Here is a 12,329-nt window from a genome sequence, read left to right as displayed (position 1 = left end):
ATCTGTGGGTTTTATTTATTTATTTTTCCTCCTGGTTATGTTGCCCTCTGAGATTCCAAAACTCCCCACAGAACTGCCGGTGAGAGGGTTTCCTGGTATTTGGAAACTTCCTCTTTAAAGACTCCCTTCCCGGGAAGGGTCTCCATCCCTAACTCTTTTGTCTCTTTATCTTTTATATTTTGTCCTACCTCTTTTCAAAGACAATGGGCTGCCTTTCTGGGTACCTGATGTCCTCTGCCAGCCTTCAGAGGTTGTTTTGTGGAATTTGCTCAGTGTTCAAATGTTGTTTCAATGAATTTGTGGGGGAGAAAGTGATCTCCCTGTCCTATTCCTCTGCCATCTTAGAACCACCTCCTATCTTTTTCTTATTAAAGTTATTCCTAAGTATTTTAGAGTTTTGGACATACCCTAAGATAGCATCGTAAAAAACTTGACAGTAAATTTTTAAAGTAATCCTCCAAAGAATTTCCTTTAGAAGTGTGGTTAAGTATAAAGAAAGCTGAGCGCTGAAGAATTGATGCTTTTAAACTGTGGTGTTGGAGAAGCCTCTTGAGAGTCCCTCGGACTGCAAGGAGACAACCAGTCAGTCTTAAAGAAAGTCAGTCCTGAATATTCAATGGAAGGACTGATGTTGAAGCTGGACATCAGCTTTGGCCACTTGATGCAAAGAACTGACTCACTAGAAAAGACCCTGATACTAGGAAAGATTGAAAGCAGGAGGAGAAGGGGACGACAGAGGATGAGATGGTTGGATGGCATCACTGACTTGATGGACATGAGTTTGAGCAAGCTCTGGGAGTTGGTGATGGACAGGGAAGCCTGGCGTGCTGCAGTCCATGGGCTCACAAAGAGTTGGACATGACTGAGCAACTGAACTGAAAATATTTTAGTTCTGTTTAGTTGATAGTTGCCAAATTACTGATTTCCTCAAAAATTAAAATAGAATATAAATGTCACTTAAGTATGTTTTTCTTTGACTTAAAAGATGATGTAAGGATCTTTTCATCTTTCTATGAATAACACACTAGTTTTTTTAATTCTGTATAAACAATTTACTGAATGATTTTTTGGTTTTTTGTTTTTAATCTTCTGTCTTAAGGTTGCTGCAACTATAAATACAAAACAAGAATACTGCCCAATAGATGGATGTATTAAAGAAGATTCTTTTATGGAAAAATTGCAGCCTAAAAAGTATGTTCCATGTGCACTATTTTAGTATTTAAAATTCATTGTATTTCTGAAAGTTATTTTAGAGTTACTGATAAAAGGTTATTCTTACATCGTATCTCTCTAACCCATTGTTTACAGAATGCTCTTTAAGTTTATAATTTGTCTGAGCTGTTAATGAAGTGGAGAATCCAACTCCTAAAGAAGCAGCATTAGTGTGTCCTCATTTAAAGTGAGGGGAAACAGAATTCACAATTACCATTTCTTCACCCTACTTAATTCTTTTAGTCTCTTTTGCATACCTTAGCTCTTCCAGACTCTCTGCTGCTCTGTGGTTCTTCATGGCCTATCCAATAAAATCCAAAATCCTTTAGGCTAGCATTCCTGACTTTTCACATTACTGCTGCAGGTCCTCTGTCCAGATTTAAATGGGTGCTTAGAAACCAACAGAACAGTTATTTATTTAGATAATAAAACCACTTAGCTAAAGTCTACTTACTGGTTATTGATAGAGCCAGAGGTAGAACTCAGGCTTATTGAATGCCAGTACTGCTCCCACCTCCTCTATTTGTATTCTATCAATCACTTCCTCCTTAACCTCTGAGTGGAATGATTAGAATAAATCTTTAGGAATCTTTGTGGCTACATGTGAGTCTTTGGCCACAACAATTGGGACATCTTCAGGAATCTAGCAGTTGACTTACCGGGTGAGGGAGGCTGACTTTTTTTTTAAAGAGTGCTAAGGATTGTGCACCCACACCAGAGGAGGGAGCCCCCTGCTCAGCTCTAGCCAGTTTCTGCTACATGTTAAGACATCCCAGTGGTGCCAGGTTATCCTTCTCAAGACAAAACAGAAATCTGGAATTTCTTTGTGAAGCTTTCTTATTTTTTAAACATGAAAGCCAAATCTGATTATACTTTTGTCTAGATTCATGTAGTGTCAGATATGGTTGCAAAGTGAAATTTTACTTTTATAAGTAGATGAATCTGTTTTAGGTATCCCAATTTTTTCCAAATTACCAGTTTTCAAATTAGTTCTCCATGTCAAGTGTACTTAGGTTAAAAACTCCTGTTTCCTAATTTTAGTAGAGTTTGATTTAAATAGTGATATGCTTTAAAATAGAAGTGTTTCTTGATACATGATGCATTGCCTTCCTGATTTTTCTTTAATATTTTGAAACAGGAATTGGAATGATGGACTCCTTATGGCTAATGCATTCACATGTTTTCAAGAACATGGATATCCACTTTTTAAGTAATCAAATGTTTAAAAATTACTTTGTGTATCATTTCTTCCTACGAGAGTAACATTCAGTCATCATAGTTTGTTCTATGAGCTGTTTTAGGCTATGATTAACTTATTCACCAAACACAGTGTGCTAGCCAATGTAGGGATATAAAGATAAAAATGGGCAAAAACTCTATCATCTATGGACAAGAAATGTAGCTTGCTTTTCATTTAAAATTACCTAGTAAATTTATTACCTCATTAGCCAGGCCTGTTAGTACATTTTTTAATAGCTGGCATTTGTGTGTATACTTACTTACTTATTTTAATTGAGCTTCAGACAGTTAAGTGATTATCAACATCTCTACCAAAAAATACCAGGGAAGGAGAAAGGATTAAGAAATTAAAGCACAATTTATATTATAAGCTATTACTTTTAGGAGTTGGTTAGGAAGTTGAATTCTTGAGTAAAGTTAGCTTTTATATGAAAACATGTTTAGTCATGATTTTCTTCTCTTTGCTTTTCACAGATAATTGAGAACTCATTGTAAATGTCCTTATAAGTCATCATAATTATTTTTAATAGAGGGTAAAAATCAAAATAGAAGATTAAAACCATTATGTTAATATTTATACTTAAAATAATGTACCTGACATTTTCCAGGATGAGGAATTGTTCTCAGGACTTGGAAAAGACTTCTCATCAACAAACTGTTGGTTTAGAACATTCAGCCTCCACACCCAGGACTGTTTTGAACCTATCAGCTGTAATAGAGGTATGAAAAATGTAATTCATGAAGTGAGGCCAACCATTTTTACTTTTCTCTAGTAGTTTGACTTTCCTGTGCTCTCAAAGGTCCTATAATTCAAATTCTTTGGGGAAGTTTAAAGGTAAACCTGCTCTCCTTGCTTCAGTCTCTTATTTTATTCTGAACTATGCCTCAACAATTGTTTTCTTCCCAAGTCAACACATTCTGCCTTTGATCAGCTGTTAGTGCTCTTGATATTTACCTGTATTCCCTTTGAACCTAGTTACTGAATTCAGATTTTATGAAACTTGTATAAGACACAAGTTTCCAGATTCTAAGTATGATTTTCCAGTTATTTTAACGGCAACCAAGAGACCTAGTGGCACTTACTGATAATGATGTAATTCTTGTTGGAGTATTGAATTTTATCAGTTATGGCTTGTGATAACTTTACATAATATATTCTTTTAATTGAAGGTTAGAAACAGAACAAATTCCAAAGTGCTGTTGAGTGGACTATTAAATCGTTTTGTTAAGGAGATTATTCGTGGGCTGGGGGAGGAGAGAGCACTGTCTTCCATGTTTAAATCCTTCTTTTTTCCCCATAAGAATTTTCTTTTGTTTTTATCAAGGAATTTCTGTACGTTAATTTTAGTGTTTTTTTTTGTTTTTTTTTTTCTTTTCTGCCCACGCCACCCGGCTTGCGGGATCTTAGTTCCCCAACCAGGGACCAAGCCCGTACCCCCTGCATTGGTAGCATGGACTCCCAACCACTGGACCAGCAGGGAAGTCCCCAGTGTTTAAATCTTAACATAGCCTGATTATAATCTTCATTTTCTTAAAAACTGTTGCTGTTTATGTGTATTATTTATGATCATGATAATTTTTTTCAGGTAGTTTTAAGTTGCGAAATGGTTATAGGACATAATCCCATTTTTTCAGAAAGATACCTAAAAAAAAAAAAAATCTGGAATACTATCAGCAAAACTCTAAAATGTTCATTGTTGCATGTTTTCAGATTGCTGTAATGGATCTAGGTTGCTTTTGTAAACAAAATCGTAGCTTGATGTTTTTGCTACTGTTACAGTCTATCTAAGCATCTGTTTTTATGTTTTGTATTTGTATGTGGTTCTTCTCCCCCTTCTTAGGAAAGTAAAACTGTGGAAGAGATTGATGAAGCATTGAAGATAGCAGGCCAAAATTTTGAACAATTAAGTATTGCTGTAAAAGTAAGCTTTCTGGAAAGTTACATTCTATCCTAAATTAAGACATGTTCCCTTTTAATGTATATCATTGAAGGCAGAGCTTAGCATTATAGGTAGAGCTTACATAATCCAGTGAGAGAGAAACATACAAAAGAATGGAAAACTCATGGCCTCCTAGGATTAGTTTCATACCATTTGTGTTGGCAGCCTGCTGAAATTGAAGCTCTGTTAAGGAGCTATAATTTCTGTTTGCTGTGAGCTGAATTTTTTATCTTGGAAGCATTGCAGATCACTTTTCTTATACTGCTCATTATTTGGCTGTATACTATTACACATAGTTTTAGGTTCTTTTCTTTCTTGGCCCATTAACCCAAGAGACAGACTTCCCTCATTCATTTATTCACAGAGAACAAGCTCCTTGCACCTACCAACAGCAAATTCACCACCAAGGCATTCAAAAGATTGTAGCTGACATAGAATTTAAGAGTTCAACATATGTATTTGCAGAATACATTTACTGCATCTCACATCCCCCCAATTTTTAACCAATTTTGGCGTCAAATCTAAGTCCAAAATCTCATCTAAGTATCTTCTAAATCAGGTATGGGTGAGATTCAGGGTATGACTCATGCTGGGGCAAAATTCCTCTCCAGCTGTGAATGTGTGAAACTAGTAAACTGTCTCCTTCTAAAATATTAATGCATTTATTGGACAGGCATAGAATAGACATTACCATTTCAAAAAGGAAAGATTAAAAGGAAAAAAAGGTCACAGATCTCAAGTGATGAGTCTTTGTTTAAAATACAAGGAAATTTGTGGAATAGTTAACATTTTAATTAAAATGTGTGTGTGTGCATATATATATAGGGTTTTTTTTGTCCTTAGTGTGTGGCATGCAGGATCTTACTCCCCTGATCAGGGATCGAACCCATGCCCCCATGCATTGGGAGTGCAGAATCTTAACCACTGGACCACCAGTGAAGCCCCTAGTGTTGTATTTTAAGTTTTTATAAATTTAAGGAATCCTGCCAGAGAGAAACTTAGCTATCCAAAATGATCCATTTCCTGTACTGAGTAAAAGTGATGAGAAGTTCAGAAAACTTAGTGGGTTTTCTAGTCCTTTTTGCAAATTTTATCACTAGAAAGTACTAACAAAGATGTGATCTTGCTGACAAGAACAAGGATTTAAAGTTTAACCATGTGATTTTTCCCATTTTTATCATCTGATCTCTTCTGTTCTTATTTTGAAAAGAGTCCAAAAAGTACCTTTTACTTTTCAAAATTATGTTGAAAAACATAACTCCCACAAAATAAAAATACTAGATTAGGTCTTTGTATTATCTTTTCCCCAGATGCTTGAACACATACACAGTCAGACAGAAGAGGAGACAGTCTGTCTTACAGAGGTTCTGGAGAAGCAGTTTGATCAGCTTTTCACTTCTCTTGATTCCAGGTAATAAGTTAAAAATATAAACTCAGTGCAACTGAAGCTTTTAACATCAACTTGTCATTTTATTTCTCTACATAGATTGAAAAAAATTAGTAGATTTTAAACAAGTTTAGAAGATAATGGGTCGTTCCCTTACAGGCTGATGTCTACAGCTTCGAAACGAAGAAAAATTATTTATTTATTTATTTAGGCTATTTGCCTTCTGGTCCCAAAGCTGTTAAATAATATCCTTCTTAAAGCAGCACAGAAAAATACTGTCTATTTCTGAATCCTGTTGTAGAATTCAGCATACTGGGAAAATGCAAACATACATTTTCATGTACATAATGCCATCATTTTTTATGTGTTTATTTGCATCAACAGCAAATAATAATGATTTTTCTAAACACATACCATACAGTTTTATATCCATCCTTTTTAAGAATGTTGATATATATGGTCTTTAATCACATTGTACATTTTAAGAGACAGACTCATAAAAGTTGTGATAAATTGGTATTTAGAAATGGTGCTTGTCTATTTGACTCTTGTTTCTTGTTATAATTTCTAATTGGAATGCCCAGAACATAGGTTCAACACACTGAATGAATCAGTTGATATTCTTTATTCCTTGATATTTATGATATCTCACATTTGGTATTTATAGTATCTAAGTGATAGGTCAGTTCAGTTCAGTTGCTCAGTCATGTCCAACTCTTTGTGACCCCATGGACTGTAGCACACCAGGCTTCCCTGTCCATCACCAACTCTTAGAGCTTGCTGAAGCTCATGTCAGTCAAGTCAGTGATGCCATCCAGCCATCTCATCCTCTGTCGTCATCTTCTCCCCTCTCCCTCTCCTGCCTTCAATCTTTCCCAGCATCATGGTCTTTTCCAGTGAGTCAGTTCTTCGCATCAGGTGGCCAAAGTATTGGAGTTTAAAGGTGAAAAGTCATGTGCATGCATTTTAAATGTTTTTAATAGTGGTAAATATACATCATAAAGTTTACCTTTTTAACCATTTAAGAGTGTACAAAGTAATTAGCCTCCAACTAATAAAAATAAAGGAAAAAAAAAAGAGTGTACAGTTTAGTGGTGGGGGGAGGGAGGAATCAGAAGCTTGAGATGAACATACACTATTATATATAAGATAAGTAAGAAACTACTGTATAGCACAGAGAACTGTATTCAGTATTCTGTAATAACCTATATGAGATAAGAATCTAAAAAAAGATTATATGTATAACTGAATCACTTTGCTGTATACCTGAAACTAATATTAATGTTAGTTAATAATTTTAAACTAATATTAATATAACATTGAAAATCAACTGTAGTCCAATAAAACTGAAATTAAAAAATATATAGTTTAGTGGCATACAATAATTTTATGATTAACTTTTTAAGGACTACCAGATTGTGTTCTGTGATGGCCGCACATGTTTCTTTTCCACCAGTAGTGCTCAAAGGTTCCAGTTTCTCCACATCCTCACCAACATTTTATTTTCTTTTTTGAAAAGAATAGCCATTTTGAGGATATGAAGTGGTATCTCATTTTGGATTTGATTTACATTTCCATGATAGCTAGTATTGTGGAGCACATCTTTTCATGTGCTTATTAGTTGACCATTTGTGTATTTTCTCTGGAGAAATATGTATTCCAGTCCTTTGCCCATTTTTGGATTGTTTATTTTGTTATTGATGGGGTAGGAGTTCTTTATACATTATGGCTATCAATCCTTTGTGAGATGTATCATTTTGAGATATTTTCTCTTCTTCCTGTGGCTTGCCTTTTGTTTGTGGTTTTAAATTTTTTTATTGAAGTGCAGTATTAGTTTGAATTTGAATTATGTTTGAATTACAGTATTAGTTTCAGGTATACAGCAGAGTGATTCAGTTATACATATTCTTCTTCATCATAGGTTATTACAAGATATTGCATATAATTCCCTGTGCTGTACAGTATGTCCTTGTTTTTTATCTACTTTATATATAGTAGTGTGTATCTGTTAATCCAAAATGCTTAATTTGTCCCTTCTACCCTTAAATGTCTGTGGGTCTGTTTCTGACTTGTAAGTAAGTTCATTTATATTCCACATAAAAGTGATATATGAAAAAAAAAACAATATATGATACTTGTCTTTCTTTGTCTGACTTTAGTAAGTATAATATTCTCTAGGTCCATCCATGTTGCTGCAAATGGCATTGATTCATACTTTTTTATGGCTGAGTCATATTCCATCATGTACATATATCACATCTTTTTTATCCATTTAAGTTGTTTCCTTGTCTTGGCTAATGTAAATATTGCTACTTTGAGTACTTTGAACATTGAAGTGCATGTATTGAGTTTTAGAGTTTTCATCTTTTCTGGATATGTGCCCAGGAGTGGGATTTCTGGATCATATGGTTACTATTTTTAGTTTTTTATAGAACCTCCATACTGTTCTCCATGGTGAATGCACCAAGTTTCCATTCCCACTGACAGTATAGAAAGGCTCCCTTTTCTCCACACACTGCCTAGCATTTATTTGTAGACTTTTTGATGATGACCATTCTGATTTGTGGGAAGTGGGATACCTCATTGGAGTTTTGATTTCCATTTTTCTAATAATTTGTGATATTGGATATCTTTTCATGTGCCTGTTGACCATCTGTGTAATGGTCTTCTTTGGAGAAATGTCAGTTTAGGTCTTTAGCCCATTTTTTAATTTTTTGTTGAGCTGTATAAGCTGTTTGTATGTTTTAGAAATTAAGCCTTTGTTGGTCACGTAGTTTGCAAATATTTTCTTCCAGTCTGTAGGTTGTCTGTTGTTGTTATTGAACTAAATTACTTAGCTGTGCCAGCTCTTAGTTGTGGCATGTGGAATCTAGTTTCCCAACCAGAGATTGAATCCAGGTCTCCTGCACTGGGAGTCTTAGCCATTGGACCACCAGGCAGATCCCTCCTTTGCACTCTCTTGATAGCATTCTTTGATCCAAAGATGTTTTTAATTTGTGAAGTCCAATTTATCTGTTTTTTCTTTTGTTGCCTGTGTTTTGGTTTCATATCCAAGAAATTGTTGCCAAATCTTCAATTATGAAACTTTCTCCAACTGTGTTTTCTTCTAAGAGTTTTACAGTTTTAGCTTTTACGTATAGATCTTTGAGGCATTTTAAGCTGATTTTTGTATATAGTGTAAAGGAAGGGTCCAACTTTATTCTTTACCATATGGATATCCAGTTTTCCCAGCACCATTTGTTGGAAAGATGGGTCTTTTCTCCATTGAATGGTCTTGAGACTTCTGTCAAAACTCAGTGACCATGTTTGTGAAGATTTATTTCTGGGCTCTCTATTCTCTTCCATTGGTCCATCTGTCCTTGTGGCAGTAGGACAGTGTTTTAATTACTGTGGCTTTGTAGCAAATTTTGAAATCAGGATATGTAAGCTCTCCAACTTTGTTGTTTCTCAAGATTGTTTTGGAAGTTTGGGGTCCCTTGAGATCTCCTGTGACTTTTAGGATGGGTTTTTCTATTCTACATGAAGCATCATTGGAATTTTGATATGGATGGCTTTGAATTGTAAATTGCTTTGGGTATTGACATCTTAACAAATATTAAGTCTTCCAGTTCATGATTATAAAAGATCTTTCCATTTATTTTGGCTTCATTAATTTCAGCAGTGTTATGTAGTATACAGCAAGTGTACAAGTCTGTTGCAGCCTCAGTCATGTTTATTCCTGAGTACAGTCTTCTTTTTATTCTTTTGTAAAATGAATTGTTTTCTCAATTTCCTTTTTGGACTGTTCATTGTTAGTATGTAGAAATGTATCTGATTTTTTATGTGTTCATTTTGTATTCTGTATCTTTGCTGAATTTATTTATTAGCCCTACTACTATTTTTGTGACATCTTTACCTATAAGACTTCCCTGGTGGCTCAAATGGTGAGGTGTCTGCCTACAATGCGGAAGACCTGGGTTCAGTCTCTGGGTTGGGAAGATCTCCTGGAGAAGGAAATGGCAACCCACTCTAGTATTCTTGCCTGGAAAATCCCGTGGATAGAGGAGCCTGGTAGGCTATAGTCCATGGGATCGGAAAGAGTCGGACACAACTGAGCAACTTCACTTTCTTCTCCCTCTTTCTTACTTATAAGATCATGTCATCTGCAAAAAGACATCACTTTCTTTTTGTCAATTTGGGTGGCTTTTATGTTTTTTTTTTTTACTAATTCTGGCTAGAACTTAAAATAGTATATTAAATAGCAGCGGTAAACTCTCACACCCTTTTCTTACTCCTGTCCTTAGAAGAAAAGCTGTCAGTCTTTCATCATCCAGCGTAATGTTAGCTGTGGGTTTTTCTTATGTAAGTTTTATACGTTGGTATAGTTTTCCTCAGTTCCTTGTTAGAGTTTCTATCCTGAAAAGGTGTTGAGACTGTCGTATCCTTTTTCTCTATAATTTGAGAGGATCTTGTGGGGGGTTTTCTTCTTTCTGTTAATATGCTGTATAACATTAATTGATACTCATACTTCATTTCAGGAATAAATCCCACTTGGCATGATGTATTATTCTTTTACTGTTTTGTTGATTCAATTTGCTAGTATTTTGCTGGGGTCCAGCCCCGGCAGGATCCAGGGGCTACCTCAGAATGAACGGCGTCATCGAGAGAAGACACGTGAGACCAGCCTTGATAGGGCCAAGTCTCAGGATGAACAGCGTCGGCAAGAGATAGAGAGCGAGAGAGACCCCAGACGGGGGTGTGCAGCAGAGTCTGGCCATGCTTTATTTTTTACCGTAGCTTTTATACCCTAAGTTAGTACATGTCTAAGGGGAAGATAGTTTAACATTACATCAGCTTGTCCTTCACGAAACCAGGGTGTTTTCTGCATACTTCTTTGTTTATGAAGGTCTTGTACATTATCTTCTGGCCTTGGGGCCTATTAACATTTTATGCAAGTCAGGTGAATGTAAATCTATTTTCTGTTTCTGTGGTGATCTTAACAGAAAAGTTACAGTCTCATAGGGCAACAAGTACAGCATGTCACAACATGATAGAAGTATAACCTTGTTAACATAAAAGTCAATTCTTCTGCAGAAGTTGTCAGTTAAATTTATCTAAGAGGTTTACCCCACACAGACTCTGTGGCTTCAGTGAGTCAGCTTCTGCCTGGCACTCCTGACTGACAGTTAACAACCATCTCATTGTTACCACACTAGGGCTAAGCTCTTATTTTTCTAGATCTTTAACTATATTAACAATGGTTTCCATAACACAACCTTAACACATTAAGAGCAAAAACACAGCAAGCAAATGTTAACCCAATAGCCACTTTTAGAATAATTTTTCTTGTGTTTTCTAATAGGGCTTCCTCACTCCCCAAAGGGCTCTATGTCTATTAGGGTCTTTATATGATCAGGTTCTTTATGCTGTTTTATGATTAGGGTATTATAAGCAGTCATGCATATTAGTACTAAGGGCATAGACACATTTGCTAATCAAACTAAAATGTCAGCAAAGGAGTTTAAATTGAAACACTCCTTTCATCCTGGATAATCTCATAAAATACCACCACCCGGGAAACTTACTGATTAAAGTTCTAAATTGATTCTTATTTGGAAAGAGATCGGGGAAGGCCTTCTGCCTATGTCACAGAAATTAGGGAGTAGTCTATTGAAGCAAGTATCAGAAAGACAGATATCATCTTTAAGGTGAGTGCCAGGGGCAGCTTTTTGGAATCCCTGAAAACCTGATCCACCTTGCCTGTCAGGTTTTCTCCTCATGACCTTATCATGGGTGGGATCTCGTGAGCTGGCTCCCAGCAGTATTTTGTTGAATATTTTGCCTTAATGCTCGTAAGAGACACTGATCAATAGTTTTCTGATAGTGTTTTCTTATGACTTTGGTATGAAGGTGATGCTGGTCTCAGAATAAGTTGGAAAGTGTTTTCTGTGGCTCTTCAATATTTTGGAATAGTTAGAGGGGAGTTGGCTTTATTTCTTTGAATTTTTGGTAGAATTTACCAGTGAAGTCATCTGGTCTGGGCTTTTCTGTGGGGGAAGCTTTTGATTACTAATTCAGTCTTGTTACTTTTTACTGATCTGCTCAGATTTTCTGTTTCTTCATGATTCAATGTTGGTAGGTTGTGTGTTTGTAGGAATTCATCCACTTCATCTAGGTTATCCAATTTCTTGGCATAGTTATTCATAGCATTGCCTTCAAATCTTTCTTAGTTTCTGTAAAATTGATTATCCTATGCCTATGAACAAAGCTAGTGGAGGTGATGGAATTCCACTTGAGCTATTTCAAATCCTAAAAGGTGATGCTGTGAAAGTACTGCACTCAACATGCCAGCAAATTTGGAAAACTCAGCAGTGGCCACAGGACTGTAAAAGGTCAGTTTTCATCCCAATCCCAAAGAAAGGCAATGCCAAAGAATGCTCAAATTACCACACAATTGCACTCATCTCACATGCTAGTAAAGTAATGCTAAAATTCCCCAAGCCAGGCTTTAGCAGTACATGAACTGTGAACTTCCAGATGTTCAAGCTGGTTTCAGAAAGGGCAGAGGAACC

The 12,329-nt window shown here is 35.8% G+C and overlaps 1 protein-coding gene across 1 annotated transcript in view; it reads left to right on the top strand.

Annotated features, from left to right (window-relative positions):
• RNF17 (ring finger protein 17) overlaps positions 1-12,329 on the top strand; it is a 113,964-nt gene that overhangs the window by 16,271 nt on the left and 85,364 nt on the right. The window contains exons 3-6 of the mRNA XM_043477807.1: positions 1,100-1,191; positions 3,060-3,171; positions 4,293-4,373; positions 5,702-5,802. Coding sequence (XP_043333742.1) covers positions 1,100-1,191; positions 3,060-3,171; positions 4,293-4,373; positions 5,702-5,802 — 386 coding nt within the window. The remainder of the gene's footprint in view (positions 1-1,099; positions 1,192-3,059; positions 3,172-4,292; positions 4,374-5,701; positions 5,803-12,329) is intronic.

This window comes from Cervus canadensis, chromosome 9, assembly GCF_019320065.1.
Source record: "Cervus canadensis isolate Bull #8, Minnesota chromosome 9, ASM1932006v1, whole genome shotgun sequence".
NCBI lineage: Eukaryota > Metazoa > Chordata > Mammalia > Artiodactyla > Cervidae > Cervus > Cervus canadensis.
Note: the sequence above shows the minus strand (reverse complement) of the source record. Positions and strands in the feature narration are given on the sequence as shown.